The sequence below is a fragment of the Jaculus jaculus genome, chromosome 7, assembly GCF_020740685.1.
Source record: "Jaculus jaculus isolate mJacJac1 chromosome 7, mJacJac1.mat.Y.cur, whole genome shotgun sequence".
Classification (NCBI taxonomy): domain Eukaryota; kingdom Metazoa; phylum Chordata; class Mammalia; order Rodentia; family Dipodidae; genus Jaculus; species Jaculus jaculus.
In genome coordinates this window covers 6,455,498-6,471,944 of record NC_059108.1, presented here as the reverse complement: position 1 = coordinate 6,471,944, position 16,447 = coordinate 6,455,498, and the positions used below count along the sequence as shown (strand labels likewise).

General features: G+C 47.9%; 1 protein-coding gene across 6 annotated transcripts in view; it reads left to right on the top strand.

The window, feature by feature from the left end:
• The window catches only part of Znf536 (zinc finger protein 536), a 531,971-nt gene extending 519,110 nt beyond the window's left edge, over positions 1-12,861 (top strand). For all 6 annotated transcript variants that reach the window (XM_045154928.1, XM_045154929.1, XM_045154926.1 and 3 more), the window contains one exon: positions 11,859-12,861. In XM_045154928.1, coding sequence (XP_045010863.1) covers positions 11,859-12,103 — 245 coding nt within the window. In that variant the 3' untranslated portion in view covers positions 12,104-12,861. The remainder of the gene's footprint in view (positions 1-11,858) is intronic.
• The last annotated feature ends 3,586 nt before the right edge of the window (positions 12,862-16,447 follow it).

Genomic DNA, 16,447 nt, shown 5'->3' with positions numbered 1-16,447 from the left:
AAGGTACCCTGTTACACCCATGCTCTCTCTCTCTCTCTCTCTCTCACACACACACACATTTTCTCTCTTTCTGCTAAATAAACAAATAAAAATATTTTAAAAGCCAAAAAACAAAAATCAAGTATGAGGCAGGATGTGAGCCAGTTCCACGCAAACAGCCACCTTGTGTGAGGGACTTGAACATCCTCAGACTTTGGTGTTCGTGCTGGGAGGTCATCTTGCAGCCAGCCTCTTGTGGGTGCTCAGTGTGTGAGGTACTTTTCCGTAGACCGCAGTACCAGACAGAACAGCTCACAGAGAGAATGATGGAATTTGAATTTCAGCTCTAGTCCATCCTGGAGGAGATGACGTCACCAAGCAGAGCTGTTCAACCCTCCATGGTCGGGAAGCAGAGGAGAACAATATCAGGAAGGGGCAGGACAAGAATGAGCCCCGAGGAGATGTCTCCAGTGACTGACTTCCTCCAACCAGGCCCTACCCTCCACAGTTCTGCCATCTCTCCATTTTCTGTTTCTTTTTTAAATATATTTTTATTTTATTTATTTATTTGGGAGAGAGAGACAGAGAGAGAGAGAGAGAAGGGGTGTGCCAGGGCCTCCAGCTACTGCAAATGAACTCCAGATGCGTGTGCCCCCTTGTGCATCTGGCTTACATGGGTCCTGGAGAGTCGAAACTGGATCCTTTGGATCCTTTGGCTTTGCAGGCCCCATTTTTTCTTTTATTTTTAATTTAAAAATATTTTATTTTTTATTTATTTGAGAGCGGTAATGTTGCAGTCTGGTCCGCATTGCTGGTAGAAATCACCCAAATAAGAGCAGCTTCTAGGAAAAAGGTTTATTTTGGCTTGCAGGCTTGAGGGGAAGCTCCACAATGGCAAGGAAAACAATGGCATGAGCAGAGGGTAGACATCACCCCCTGGCCAATGTAAGGTGGACCACAGCAACAGGAGGGTGTGTCAAACATTGGCATGGGGAAACTGGCTATAAAGCCCATAAGCCCGCCCCCAACAATACACTCCCTCCAGGAGGCATTAATTCCCAAATATCCATCAGCTGGGGAGCTAGCATTCACAACACCTAAGTTTATGGGGCACACCTGAATCAAACCACCACAGGTAATGATGGAGAATGATGAGCATGCCAGGACCTCTAGCTGCTACAAACAAACTCCAGATGCATGCTCCACCTTGTGCACCTGGTGTATGTGGGTACTAGGGAATCAAACCTGGTTTCTTGGGCTTCATAGGCAAACACCTTAACCACTAAGCCATCTCTTCAGCCCAATCTCCCCATTTTTTATTCATCTTATGGACTCATGAATGGATTCAACGATTGACTGGATTAGAGGCTTCATGTCCTATTACCTCTGGAAATCCCTCTGCAAACACACCCAGAGATGTGCCTCACTAGTCTCCTAAGTGTCTCCCAGTCCGATCACGTTGGAAATGACAATTAACCATCACACCGAGGAACCTATGTCTTTCTTGATCCCAAGTAAGATGGGCAACATGCTCCTGAGCAGACTTTGGTGGTCTTCTGGAAGATGAATCTTTGGTACCTGTTTCCATGGGGGTGGTGCGTGGTGTGCCTAATACCAGACGTAGACACTTTTTGTGTCATGGACCACCTCCTAGAACATCTTTGTTTCTAACTGAAGGGCATTCCCACTGTACAAAATCCCCTGGTACAGGGTTTGAAGACAGGCAGGTTCAGGAGTGAGTAGAGCGAAGCAGTGGTTTGATTCAGGTGTCCCCATAAACTTATGTGTCCTGAAGGCTTGACCCCAGCTAATGGCCATTTGGAAATTGGAGCCTCGTTGGATGTGCGATGAGTGTGGTGGGCTCATGGATGCTATAGGCAGATTCTCCTTGCCAGTGCTTGGCACACTCTCTTGCTGCTGCTGTCCACCTGCTGTTGAACAGGAGGTGATGTCCAGCCTCTGCTCATGTCGCGTTTCCCACCGCCATCGTGGAGCTTTCCCTGGAGTCTGTAAGCTGAAATAAAACCTTTCTTCCACAAGCTGCTGACTGCGACAAGAAATGGGTGTGCATTTAGTATCAATTTGACCAGCAATCAGTTAGGCACACCTCCTGGGGCCCATGTTTTCCTGTCTGTGAAAGCAGAAGCCATCCTGACCCACGCTGCTGGCTGTGTGAGGACCAGCCGAGGCGGTTCTTGTGCACGTGCTCTGGCGAGTGTGGTCCAGAAGGTTCTCACCCCACAGATCCTGTGGCCACTCCAGGACTGACCGCCAAGGGCTGGCTATCTCCCTGCTGCACACTCGCTCATCTTCCACCCCACACCTGGGACAAGCCATCAGCTCAGAGGTGTGGGAGCCCCAACCTACAGATCTGTCTCTTCAGGAAGCCGCTGCCCTGAGCTGTAGCTGATAGATGGCCCCCAAGGGCCAGAATTTTCCTTTCCCTTTAGGTGCAGGGAAAGAACAGCTATTTCCCCTGTAGCAAGTAAGAAAAAAAAATCCCTTGTTCCCCCACTTTCACTATAAACCATGTAGGACGTGCTTTCTCCTTACCCCTCTTGACCCCTCCACACTGTATACATATTTATGTATTATTCATAGTGGATTAAAAATGAATGTGTTCTTTACCACTGCTCTACGGTGCAGTGACAATACAAATTAACGTATGATGTACTTACTTCTCGCGTGGCAGTGATGGGAAATGTTGATGGCCTCAGAGGGAGAGGTGCAGAGGAGAGCATGGGGGAGCGGTGGGGAGCCCACCTGGCACCCATCACCCGGGTGTGGATGAAGACAGGGGAGCTTCAGGCACTGCAAGACTGTAGTTCCAGGAAGGGCTCGCCACACACTTCTTTTCTCCCAGGGGGTGAGGTTCCAGTGCCCTGTGAGCTTGACACCTCCCACATCCTATGACGAGCTTCCTTCTCTTACAACGACCTGTTCTTAGGAGGCTGCATTGACCAGCTGTCGGTCCCTGGCGTGGGCTTAGGCGGGCCACTTTATCCACAGTGTCCCCTCTCTTGGCTGTCTCATTCAGGGCAAAATACTCAGTGGCCAGGGAGCCAGGGCCCTTGTTCCGATGGGGTTGGCAGCCCGTTCAGGTGGCTTTTAGAAGGACACAGAGCCTGCAGTCACATGTCCCTCAACCATCGTGGCGGGTTTGGAAGAATCTGGAAGGGCCTTGTGGGGCAGTGGCAGCTACACCAAGCACTGAAGGACGAGAAGAGGTAGAGGCAGGGAGGATTCCACACTGAGGAGATGGGGAAGCGCTGTATAAGGCTCCTCGGGCAGGAAGGAACATGCCGCGTTTGGAGGCTAGAGGGAGGACGTCTGTGGCTTGAGGGTGGCTCACTGGGTGCTTTGAGGGAGAGAGTAAGTGATGATCTCAGGTCGTTGTTCCTCCTGCTTCGGTTCCTGGAATCCCTGGTGGCTACACAGCGACGTATCATCATGTCAAAGGGCCACTTGAATGCCTACAGCCCTGCTTTCTGTGGATTTCCCTCCAGCGCAGGGTTGGGTCCCACGCACAGCAAACTCCAGCCCCTGTTCACTGTGTCCACACGAAGCACAACTGCCCCCAACCCTCTCCTCTCAACAATGATGGTCTTTGGAACTCCCGGAGTCCCATTCAGAGGACAACAACTGAGGAAGAGCCAGTCCTTTCAGCTGTAAGCCACCTGGGACTAGCCCTCGGAACACTTGTTAAATCAGTCTTTTTTTTGTTCATATTGATTGTACGAAGTGATGGGTCTCATGATGACATGTTCGTGAAAGTATACCACTGCCCTTTCCCGTGCCCCTCCCCACTCCGTGTTCTCTTTCTTGTCCCAAATAGTCCTCCTAGACATCCACATGATGTCACATACGTGAAGTCATGGAACCAACCTACATGGGTGCTTCTGCGAAGCTCCTCCCCCCCACAGCCTAGCCACAGTGACAAGACCAGCAGCGAGTCTGGCGCCGTCAGCTGACGCCCGTGCACTTCCTTACCATTTGCGCAAGTGTCCCATCACCTCCCTGGATGCCTATGCCGTTCCGTCAGCACAGCTGCTGCTATTGCGTCATTTTCAAGGTGTGGAGGCTGAAGAATGGGGAGAACAAGCCCATGGTCCAGGTCAGATAGACCACAAGTTGGCTTTGGTAGTAAGCTGCTTACCAAACTCATGAGGAAGGGAAGAGGTCATTGGACTCCATGGTCATTGCCAGACATGACTCTGTCTGCTGCCAAGGAGAGGGAAGATGATCAAAATCAAGTGAAGATGCAGGACTGAGGGGCCTGAGCCTTAGAGGTCGTCCAAAGGCCACCTCTTGCATGGGGCTGTGCTCAGTGAGACCAAACCTGGGAGAGGTGCCGTCTTCATTGGCCTCTTCAAGGGAGCTGACTGGAGTGGTTCTCAGTCTCTCACATTCAAGACTGTGGTACTCAACCGCAGCTGTAAAAGCTCTTTCTAGTTCTTAGAAATTGACCAATGTTACCAGGTCTTCCTGGCAGCCAGTGGAGCTGGAAATCACCAAAATGTCATCCCCAGTGACCAAGACGGTGCAGTCCGCGGGGCGGTCACTGGGTCTCAGGGCTCTGGGTGGTGAAGGACTGTGAGCTAGGGATGGTGGCACCGTCTCTTCTGGGAGAGTGCCCTGCCTCCAGTTAAAGATCCGATTCTCTCCTACCCCCCCCACCACACTGTGGGCTCCGGACCCCCAGCACGGCTGTTCAGGACTCTCAGCGGCCTCCTCTGCCCACCTCCTGGACGCCCCGGGAGAATCAGCGGTGCAGCCATTACTGGGGCTTAGCCTGGAGGCTTTTCTTCTATTCTCTGACCAAAGGGCACCAGCCCTTCACAGCGATGTTTGTATCCGCATAAGGGGATCTGCATGGATGGATAGAACATACAAACTGGAAACTCTGTGACCCAGGTTGGCTGGACTCAGAAATACGTCAAGTGTCCAAAAGCGTTTTGAACAATGACAGCTTTCCATTTGAGAATCAGGCTACATAAGATGATCTTTCACTGAAAGTCAATTCTGGGTCAGGTACATCACGTCTTCTCCAGTCACCCACCCACAGGGTGGACACCTTGTTTCTTCATAGTCCTTACTTTCACGTCAGCCTCCTGGGATCCTTTTAGGCAACAACTCAGAGGGATGGATGTGAAATAAGATTTTTGTAGGGCTGGAGAGATGGCTCAGCAGGTAAGGTGGTTGCCTGCAAGGACTAATGACCTGGGTTCAATTCCCTAGTACCCACATAAAGCCAGGTGCACAAGATGGAATTTGTTTACAGTGGCTGAAGGCCCTGGCACACACACTCGTTCTGTGTCTGTCTCACTTCTCTCTGTCTTGATATTTGCAAATAAATAAAAAAAATAGAGAGACACTTGTTTAAAATTTTTTAAAATATATTTGCTTTTTTGAGATAGGGTTTTACTCTAGTCTAGGCTCACCTAGAATTAGTCTCAGGGTAGCCTTGAACTTTTGGCAATCCTCCTACCTCTGCCTCCCATCACACTCAGCTAAAAAAAAAAAAAAAATACTATTTTATATATATGAAAGTTCACTGCAATAATATGTAAAGCAACTCATCAGACATGTGTACGTATTTGTAAAAGTATTACTATACCAAAATGCACTGCAGTCGAGTATGGAGGATGGATTGCATGTGAGTGTTTTATCTTACAAACACGCAGGTGATCACAGTCTTTGTACCAGCTGTGGAGAATCAGTGGCGTTTTATACCTATTGTAAATTTGCTTTGAAATCGAACCTTCCAGGTCCTCCGTATCATAACTTCTCTATCTGTACAGAGATCTGACAGAACTCTGGCAACACCGCCATGAAGCTTCTATATGAGGGTGAGCCCGCAAACGCCAGTGTGGACCCCTGTGGAGCAGCACCTTGGGTCTCAGTTACTCCCATTCTGACCTACACACTTCCAGTTACAATGCGCACTTCAAGATCAAGACTTCTTTTTTTGTTTCTTTTCAAATTTTTATCAGCAACTTCCATGATTATAAAAAATATCCCATGGTAATACCCTCCCTCCCCCCACTTTCCCCTTTGACACTCCATTCTCCATCATATCCCCTCCCCCTCTCAATCAGTCTCTCTTTATCTTGATGTCATGATCTTTTCCTCCTCTTATGATGGTCTTGTGTAGGTAGTGTCAGACACTGTGAGGTCATGGATATCCAGGCCATTTTGTGTCTGGAGGAGCACGTTGTAAGGAGTCCTGCCCTTCCTTTGGCTCTGACATTCTTTCCACCACCTCTTCCGCAATGGACCCTGAGCCTTGGAAGGGGTGAAGATCAAGATTTCTTATGCATCCAGCACAGTGCGGGCTTCCTCCTGTGGCGCATGTGTGCAGAGCTCCAGATGCAGCCGCAAAGAGATTCCATTTCACCAAAGTTCAAAAGAGAACTGACTCGAACTTGGCTTGGCCCCTGCAGTATCCAGATCTGACAGAGTCGTCATACGTTATCTCTGACTCTATCAAGAAACACAGGTTCCAAATGTAACCATAGGGTAAAATCGTGATGAATATTTTAAAATCAGTTGGTGGGAAAACAGACTAAGTGCTTTTGCACCAGTTTGGCAGATGCGAGGAGGCTCTTGTTACGAACAGCGGCAATATTTGAGGTTTCCATGAAGTGTGCCTAGACGAGGCTGACTTGTGAACGTGGTTCTGCTGTTCTCCAGGTCACCAAACTTCCTAGTGATATTTAAAATTTTTATTGACTTATTACTTGAAGCCCTTCCATCCAAAAACTTGTCACATCAGGAAGATATTATTTATTAGTAAATTATGGTCATGGCCCCTCATAATGGAAGGAAAAGATGAGGACATCAAAATAAAAGGGAGACTAATTGAGAGGGAGAGAGGATATGATAGAGAGTGGTTTTGGGAAGGGGAAAGTAGGAAAGGGAATTATCATGGTTTATTGTCTATAATTATGGATGTTGTCAATAAAAGTTGTTTTTTTTTTAAAATATACCAAAAAAAATAATATAGTCGTGGAATAAATAAATTGACCTGGTCCCAGTTCTATTGGAGGCACACTCCTCAGCTGGGTGCTCTGCCCCAGGGCCAGCTGTCTGCGGGGCGACATGGAAACAGCATCGGTTTCTGAGAAGATTTGGAGCGCACTTGGACGTGTCTCTGAAGTTTCCTGTTGGCTCATCTTCCACCTGGGTTCTCAGGGCTGCTCTTCAGCTGCCCCTCATGTCTATAGGTGCACATAGGAGCTGTGTTTTCTCCTGCTGCATTCACTGACTCTTTGTGGACTCTGGGCACCGCTCTGGTGGACATAGGCATGGTCCCTTCATGAATTGGATTGCTGCTTCTTGGGGACTCCATGTTATCTTGAAATTGCTTGTCTAAGATCAGCTGACACTCTCTGGATTTAGACATACGGCAGGGAAAATGGGCACATCATGGCTTCTCCAACCCTGTTTCCACAGAGAGGAAGGTCTCACTGGTCCCCGTCTTAATCTGTTTTCCTTTGCTATGACAAAATTCCTCAGGCTGAGCACGCACTGGATTGATGAAAGAGGTTTACTTAGCCCATGCTTCTGGAGATCCGAGAACATGGCTGGCTCATGGAGGACTCTGGTACAGGCCTCCACCTCCACCCCAGCATGGCTGACAACTTCATGCGAGGAGCAAATCCCTGAAGGAGCAACCACATGGCAGCTGCGAAGCCGGAGAGCTTAGAGGGCCGAGAGCGTTTCTCCATATCAAACTCCTCTCACAGGAACTTAGCAGAGCACCAAGAGAAGTGCCTTAATTCCTCCCAAAGGCAGCACCACCCCCAATGATCTGAGCACATTCCACGCGTCTCCACCCGCTCTCGGCATCACGGCATCAGAGACGGCTCCGGCAGCACTCTCGCTCAGCCTGCATTCGGGCCTGACTCGAGGCAGGAACAGGACCACTGCACTCCCCGCGCTGGCCAAGTTCTGTGTTAGAAGAGCGGGTCTCATGATAATGTTGGAGGGAAACGACTCGAGATGAGGAAGGCAACCAGTGACAGGAGGGTAAGGGGACCAGAGAGGGTTAGAGGAGGAGCTTGTGATCACAGCACAGGGCGTCCGTGCGTGGAAACCTCACAAGGACACACATGTGGCAGAATTGATATATGCTAAAAAGAAGAAAAACAAACATTCGTCTCATTTCTCTTCCCTGCCTTCTCAGGGGCTTCTCTGTCTCCATGGGAAGAACGGGTAGAACCGGGCAGCAGGGAGGCAGGAGGGAATCATGACGATGAATTCTGACCTGGTGGCTGATTACCTGTGTTCTTCTTGCTCTGGTAGGGTGGCAGGCAGGGCCAAGGGCAAGCGCGTTTTTTACCCTGGGCTTATTTTCCTCTCCACTCCAACATCCAAGACTGTGCACACTTGGCTTTCACAAGTGGGGAAGTTGACCACAGAGAACCTGCCATTGCCGTAGCCAAGAAATGAAAGCTAGAAACGCTCAGCACAGAGTTTCTAATTCCTCTGAGCCCAGGCCAGGCGAAGTAGAAAAGACTGTGTGGTTGAGGCTCGCTCCCTTAGGGCCGGGGGCACAGGCGACATGGCAACACTCTGGCTCCTGCTTCTGCCACACAGGGCGTCTTGGGGTGCCACGAAGCAGGTACACTATCGGAGCAGAGCCTGGGAAGAGGTGTGGGGTTTGGGGCCACCATGCCCTCAGCTGGCACAGACAAGAATGGACAAGAAGGGAGCCCGCGATCATCAGCACACCTGCTTTGCAGTCTGATGCGGGCTGAGGTGTGTCACTCTGAAGCAGACTGGGGAGGTCTTGGTCTTGACTGCTCCTCTGCGACGGGTGGCTACAAGGACATGGGTCATGGACAGTCCAGGCTGAGCTTCTCCTGCAGGCATCTGAAAGGAGCATGGCTTGGAAGTTGGAAACTGGAAGCATGCAGACATTTCACAGTCGACGCCACACCTGGCTCTGAAGGGGACACTGAAAAGGGGGAGACCCGCATCCGCTGGCTGTGAGGGAAGGGGAGAACACAATGTCAATGGTGTTAGGCAGGAGAATGGTACACTCAAGGCCACTGTGAGCTACACAGGGAGACACCATGTGAGAAAGAAAAAGAAACAGGAGAGAAAAGAAATGCAGCTCTGGGTTTCATTTGGCTCACAGGAATAGCGTGCTTCGTAAAACAGACACCCTGGGGACTGAGGGGAGGGCTCAGCAGTTAAAGGTGCTTGTTTGTAAAGCCTGCTGGTCTCAGTTAGATTCCCCAGTACCCACGTAAATTTAGATCTACAAAGTGACACATGTGTCTGGAGGTCATCTGTAGTGGCAAGAGGCCGTGGCATCATATTCTTTCTACCTTCCTTTCTTCTTTCTCTCTCCATTTCTCTCTCCCTCAAATAAAAGTAAATTTTTTTTTTTAAGAAACCAGACATGTTGTACTGTTGCTGTGACTGTGTGAGAATATGTCCTGACTCCACAGTCGGGATGCTTTGGAAGTTCAATGGTTGGACCTGTTGATTTATTGGTTTACTTTTCTGAGCAGATGAACTTGAACCCTGGGTTTCATCCCTCTGGGTGTTGGTGGGGCAGCACTAGTGAGCTTCCAGGAATGAAGACCCCCCCCAACTTTCCATGGCAAGGAATGCACCTGCTTCCTTGATACTTCCCAAAGCAGATGCTTTGTGTGTCCCGAAGATGAGGAATGCATGCCTTTCGGCCATGTTTCAGGTCAGGGGTCATGCTTTCTGGGCTAGATAAATCTTCATTGGTTTGTTTTCAGCTCTGTACAGAAGCCTCAAAAACCTCACTTTATTAGTAGTCACATTGGACTTGGTTATCTGTTCAGCTTGGCTCCTGCAATTTGCCCCAATGCCCATGAAGCAGCCCTGCTAAACCCTTTGAGCTCAACCTCAGAGGAAGGCCTGTGCTCGTCCACCTCTCCTGGCCCTCCAAACACACCTGAACCTGCAGTTTCTGCTCCACTCATCACTGCGGAGTCAGCTTGGGCATGGTGGCGCACACCTTCAGTCCCAGCACTAGGGAGGCTGAGGTAGGAGGATCGCTGTGAGTTCAAGGTCATCTTGGGTTACAGATAAGTCCCAGGTCAGCCAGGATTAGAGTGAGACTTTGCTTTAAGAAAAAAGACAAAACCAAAAACACACAAATGAACATAAAAACAATGCAGAATCCATGAGGGCTGAAAATGTGAGCTCAGACCTGGGTCAGGATCCCAAACAGGTATTTTCCAATTATGTATAGATCTTGAGTCAGCAAAATGCAGTTTGTTGACCAACTCTGCCCATGGTTTCTTTTATACAGCTGTTGAGCTAAGAATGTTTTTCACATTAAAAAAAAAATTGCTTGGGGGCTAGGGAGATGGCTTAGCTATTAAGGCTCTTGCCTGCCAAGCCTAAGGCCCCAGGTTCGATTCCCCAGGACCCACATAAGCTAGATGCACAAGAAAACACATGCATCTGGAGTTTGTTTGCAGTGCCTGGAGTCCCTGGTGTTCCCATTATCTCTCTTTATATCTGCCTCTCTCTCTCTCTCAAAATAATCAAATAAATAATTAAAATATTTAGAAAAAATGCTTGATAGAAAAGTCAATATTAATTTAGATTTCAATGCCTCCTATAAGTAAGGTTTTGAATTTCATTGATACATTTAAAAATTGGGAAAATTATTTCCTTTCTTGTTATGTCAGCATGAATACAAGGTCTCTGGTTTAACCTCTTAGTCTAAATTATTTGCCAATGCTTTATAGAAATAGTTCTAGGTACTGGGTGGTTTCTCTGCCATCTTCTCCAAAGCCTGGCTTAACAATTCTGGTTGAGGACTGGGAAGATGGCTCAGTGGTTAGGAGCACTGGCTTTTTTAAGCATAGAGGCCTCTCCTACCAGACTGCCAAGTTCGACTCTCCAGAACTCACATAAGAATCTGGGCTGGAGAGAGGGCTCAGTGGTTAAAGGGACTTGTTTACAAAGCTTGATGGCCTGGGTTCGATTCCCCAGTTCCCATTGTAAAGCCAGATGCACAAAGTGTTGCCCGCATCGGGAGTGTGTTTGCAGCAGCAAGAGGCACTGGTTTGCCCATTTTCAATCTCTCTCTCTCTCCTCCTCCCTGTGCAAATAAATAGATTTAAATAAAAGTTTTTAAAAGCTGGGTGTGGCTTGTACCTTTACCAGTTCACAGGGGTGGGTGGAAACTGGAGATTGGGGCTCACGGGTGGACAGCAGCCCCGGCGTGAGGGAGAGATGCCATCTCCAGAGACCATGTGGAGCAGTGATTAGAGAGCACCTGACATTCTCCTCTGGCTTCCCCGTGTACGTACGTGGTGTGAGCACATCTGCACACACACGCATCCATATGTAACACAACACATTGCACACGCATACTCTCCACACACATGCATGCACCACACATCACACAATATACACACACATGCATACACCACACACTGCACACCTACTCTCCACACACGTGTACATCACACACACATTCTCTACACTCACACACGTACAGCACGCAACACACACGCATGCATACATCACACACTGCACGCCTCATCTACACACACGTGTATACACCACACATCACATACTCTACGCATATATACACATGCACAAACCACATGCCACAAATGTGCTCTAACACACATCTGCCACACATCACACATACACGCTACACAGGCGCAAAAGAAAGAAAGAAAATTCTAGTTAGAAGGGGTTGATCGCTTAAAGCCCGCTTTCCATGCCTAGCGTATCGAGGCAGCCTCTAGCCTCTCTCTCTCTCTGTAAGGAGTGATCACAACGTGGATGACCCTGGAGGGGCTGCTGGGGGTCCTTAGAGGGCAGAGGGCGCAGCACAGTGCTGACCGGTCTCTTTTCTCCCCCCTTAGGTCACAGGCCTTTCCAGTGTCGCTACTGTCCCTACAGTGCCTCGCAGAAGGGAAACCTGAAGACCCACGTCCTCTGCGTCCACCGAATGCCTTTTGACAACAGCCAGTATCCTGACCGCAGGTTCAAGCGTTCCCGGGTCGACTCGGAGGCTTCTGGGAATTTTGAAGAGGCTGCAGCTCTGAAGACGGGGAGCTTGGCCGAGCTAACGGAGGAGGGCAGCCAGGGCCAGGACGAGGGCAACTGAGCAGAGCCTGAAGAATGCAATATGCCTCTACACCCCTAACACAGCGCATCTGGCGAGCCGGTTTGCTAACTGCATTCCAAGGGGGAAAATCATGTACAACCCCTCTCTCTAGTGTATAGAACATTAAAAAAAATTAAAAGATATCTATATATATATATTAAAAAAAATCCCCCAGCCCTTGAACATGGCTGCTACACTGTTACCCAGCAACAAGTACTTTCAAACAACGCAGGTCGGAGGAAAATGATTTCAGGATGCCTGGTGTCCTTTGAGCTCCAGAAAGCGGGCGGGGGAGGGGGGGGCCCTTCCAACCCGAAAGTCATCTTTGTCCAAAAATAATGCTCTTAACCGAAAAACGATCCCATCTGAATGATTTAACGTTGCCTTGAAGATGGAAGGCTGTTTTCGTTGTTGAAAACACCTCTTATAATCTGACACCGGCTGCTGCCATTTGCCTAGCGCCCTAATGAGACGCGTCGGGAGGCAGTTGCGGTGCCAGTCAGACTGGGGCGGTCACGTCGATTCCCGTGCTGTCACTCCACACTCCGCGAGAAATCCTAGACGGCCCCGCACTCAGCCAGCCCGCGCCCGGCCTGGCCGCCCGGCGCTGCGCAGCATCGCAGTCGGAAATGTGCTTTTTTTCAACAGCATACAGCCAGATGAATCAATGGGCAGGAAGTGTCTGCAGACAAGTGTCCCTTGCAGGTTTGATGAGTAATTCCTTTTTTTTTTTTTTAGATCAAATTGCAGGATGGAGAAAAGTGAGAAATGCCTTTCTTTTTCTTTGTTTTTGTTTCATGGAGGCCTTTAATTTTTTTTTTTTTTGGATAACAAAATAATAATGATAATTTTAACAAAAAATGTAGAGAACATTCTAGAAAATGTTCTTAGCTGAACCCAGCCATACCTACCGATAGGAAGTGTTGGTCAGGCAGTGCCATTTAGGTAATAACAATGAGATTGCTTTTTATTGTGATTTAAAAAAATTTACTTGAAGGAAGTCCAGTCTGGTCCTTGTGGTCAATTTTTTTTTAACGTGTTGCTTTTAATGAGTGTTGCAGACATGAAGCAAGCTTTTCTTCTCCAGAAAGCTCTTACGAAATAGCTTGTATTAAAATATGAATCTAAACACCCGACTCTCTATCGCTAATGAAGAAAACAGTTTGAGTTAACATGTCTGCTTTTTGTAAACCAAACGTGCACTACATTTTGTAGACTGTAGATGGTTTTCTACTGATTGGATACTCCAAATTTATCCAGTTCTGTACCACATGAAGGGAGATTCTGGGGGTCAATGAGGAAACACAACTATTTTTTTAAAAGCGATTTAAGAAAACTCATTAAAGGATTATTCTTGAGTCTGCTCCAATGCTATAAAAGTTCCCGCCTTCTAATACACTTCCTTTGAGTGACATGAGGTTTGTACTCTGCTTGTGATGGTGGAGATGTACTAAAGCATTAACTTCTAAAACAAAACCATTCAGACTTAAAAGAAAAAAAAAGTCAATATATCCTTGCAGGCTGGGAGCACACAATAAAACCCCAGGGCCTTAAAAACTTCAGCTCTGCCTACAGCAGTTTACAAAAATACTAAACTGCAATCAATGTAAATAAATTCTTAGCGCTATCCTGAGACGGAAAGGGTCTCCGGATAATAAGGAATCCGGTTTGCACATGCTGTCAAAAGGGTGTCATCCTAGCGGGGTTTCACTGGAAACGAGGCCACTGTGCAGCGTGGACCCATCTGGCATAGAGCAGGCTGCTTTCGTGTTTTTCTAGAATAGTTCTCACTGCCTTACTTAAATCGAGTTGATAGGCTGCAGTGTTCCTAGGGTCCTGGAGGAGGGCCTGCGGGTGAAACTTCCCGAACGTAGTGAGCTTTAGGCTTTAACTGCACTGCTGTGTTTGGTGACTGTGACAGTCGCTTGCTTTTCTGTGTGTTTGCCCCGCCTTTGGTATCTTAGCAAAGAGAAATAAATAAATAAGTAAAAAAATATATATATTAAAAAAAGAAGAAAAAAAAGTGAAAAAAAACAAACAAACAAAAAAAAAAAAAAGAGAGAGCCACATTCCATTCCTAGAGCTTTGGGACCTGTCTCCACACTCGTTCTTGTCTTCAGAGCATCGTGAGATGCGACAGGCAATAATTCTGTTCGTGACACTCGGAACATCCCCTCCTCTTTGTGGCGTGTGTGTTGATCCCATTTTGTCCAGTGCTACCGCCCTTCTCTCCCTCTGACACAGGCTTGTTTCCAGAACATTTGTGACTTGTTACACAGCCAGTGACAGCCTCTGTGGTGCAGTGTTGGCGTCGGGTGTCACCGGGTTCTCATATCTAAACATGTCAACTCCTTCCCCTGTAACTTCCGTAGTCTGTGATGCTGGTCAGAATACTGTCGACATTCCTACACAAAGAAAAAAAAAAAAAAACTATCTTGGAGGAGATCTGAGATCAATAGAGTAGAGGGTTTTGTTGCTATGCTTGTAACAAGTAGAAACCTTTGTATTTAAAGTTTATTCTTGGTCATTATTTATTATTATAATACATCTGTGGGCAGAACTTTATTCTGGTATAGAAAGTATTAAAAGTTGTTTTTTTTCAGCAATGACTGTTTTCTTTCTGCTGTTAGAATAAAAGGTCTTTGAAGCAGTTCACTTTTATCCAGTGTTTTATGCAATAAAACCTCTACCTCGGAAAAAATGAAAAGAAAACCCCAAAGCACATCTTTTCCCGTTTGCTTGTGTTCACTGCGAAGGCTCAGAGCTACTTTCCTGGGTTTGCCCATCATGGCAAGGTTTGGCCAGTCTCTGCTTATAAAAAGGGTTGTCATATTCTTCATAGTAAACGTTCTTACCACCTTGGGCTTTCACTGAATACTTTTTTAAAAATGTTTTTATTTATTTGCAAGGAGAAAGAAAGAGAGAGGGAGACAGAGAGGGAAAGAGTGAATGTGTGCTCATGGGTGGGTTCTCCAGGGCCTCTTGCAACAGCAGTCGAACTCCAGACACGTGTGTGGCTTTGTGTATCTGTCTTTATGTGGGTACTGGGGAATCGAATCCTGGCTGTCAGGTTCTGCAAGCAAGCTCCCTTAATTGCTGCTGAACCACCTCCTGAGTCTGGCTTGTTTTGTTTTGTTTTTTTTGAAACAAGAGCTTACTATGTAGCCAGGCTAGGCTCAAACTTATAACTATGCATATGCAGTGCATGTGTACGTGTGTGTATGTGTGTATGTGTATGTGTGTGTGCACATGCTGTGTGTGTGTGTGTGTGTGTGTGTGCTCACGCACATGCCCAAGTGCATATATGAATGATGTTTTCTTAAAGGTTCTCAGACAACCTTTTCAGCGATGGAAATATTCCCGCTACCCATGCTACAGTAATTATATTACAGTAATTACATCAGGCCCTTGGGGCATCAGGGTCTACCATTCCTCCTTACTGATAGAATGTTGTTTTAAAAGTCGTCATATGCAAGTAGGTCTTCTCTCTCCAGATTCTCAGAGGAGACTCTCAGTGCCCGCTCCAGAAGAAGAGAGCAGAGCCAGGGGTCAACACGGACGGCACCTGGACCTAGTGCACAGGAGGACTCTGGCGCGGACGTGACTAGTCTGAGCAGCTGACAGGTGGCTTCTTTTTGATCTGTGCACAGCTTTTGCTCCCCCCCCCCCACCAAAGGCAAGCTTTGCTTTTGTGGTTCCAGAAGGGGGAGGGTCCTCTGAATCTGCCAGCACGGGCATCAGCTCAAGTGCCCCCGGGGTCTGTAAATTCACGGGCACCTTCCATGTGGGGCTTGGTGTTTTCCGTTTGGAAGAGCGCAGATGACCTGTATGAAGCCGCCCTCAGCCCTCCCTGTGGGTGATTCAGCATTGCACACAAGTTATAAGGTGTGGTGGTCTGACTCAGGTGTCCCCCCATAAACTCAGGTGTTCTGAATGCTAGCTTCCCAGCTGATGGAGATGTGGGAATTAGCGCCCCCTGGAGGCAGTGTGTTGTAGGAGACAGGCTTATGGGTGTTATAGCCAGTTTCCCCTTGCCAGTGTTTGGCACACTCTCCTCTTCCTGTTGTCCACCTTATGTGGGCCAGGGGGTGATGCCCACCTCTGCTCATGCCATCATTTTCCCTACCATCATGGAGCTTCCCCTCAAGCGAGTAAGCCAAAATAAACCTCTTTTTTTCCCCACAAGCTGCTCTTGGTTGGGTGATTTTTACCAGCAGTGCAAACCTGACCACAACATGAGGTTCAGGTGGGGGAATCCAAGTGAGCTCATTAGGGGAAAATGGCTGAAGGTTGGGTGAGGGTGGTACCTTTTGTCCCAACCACACGTGACGGATGTGAAACACA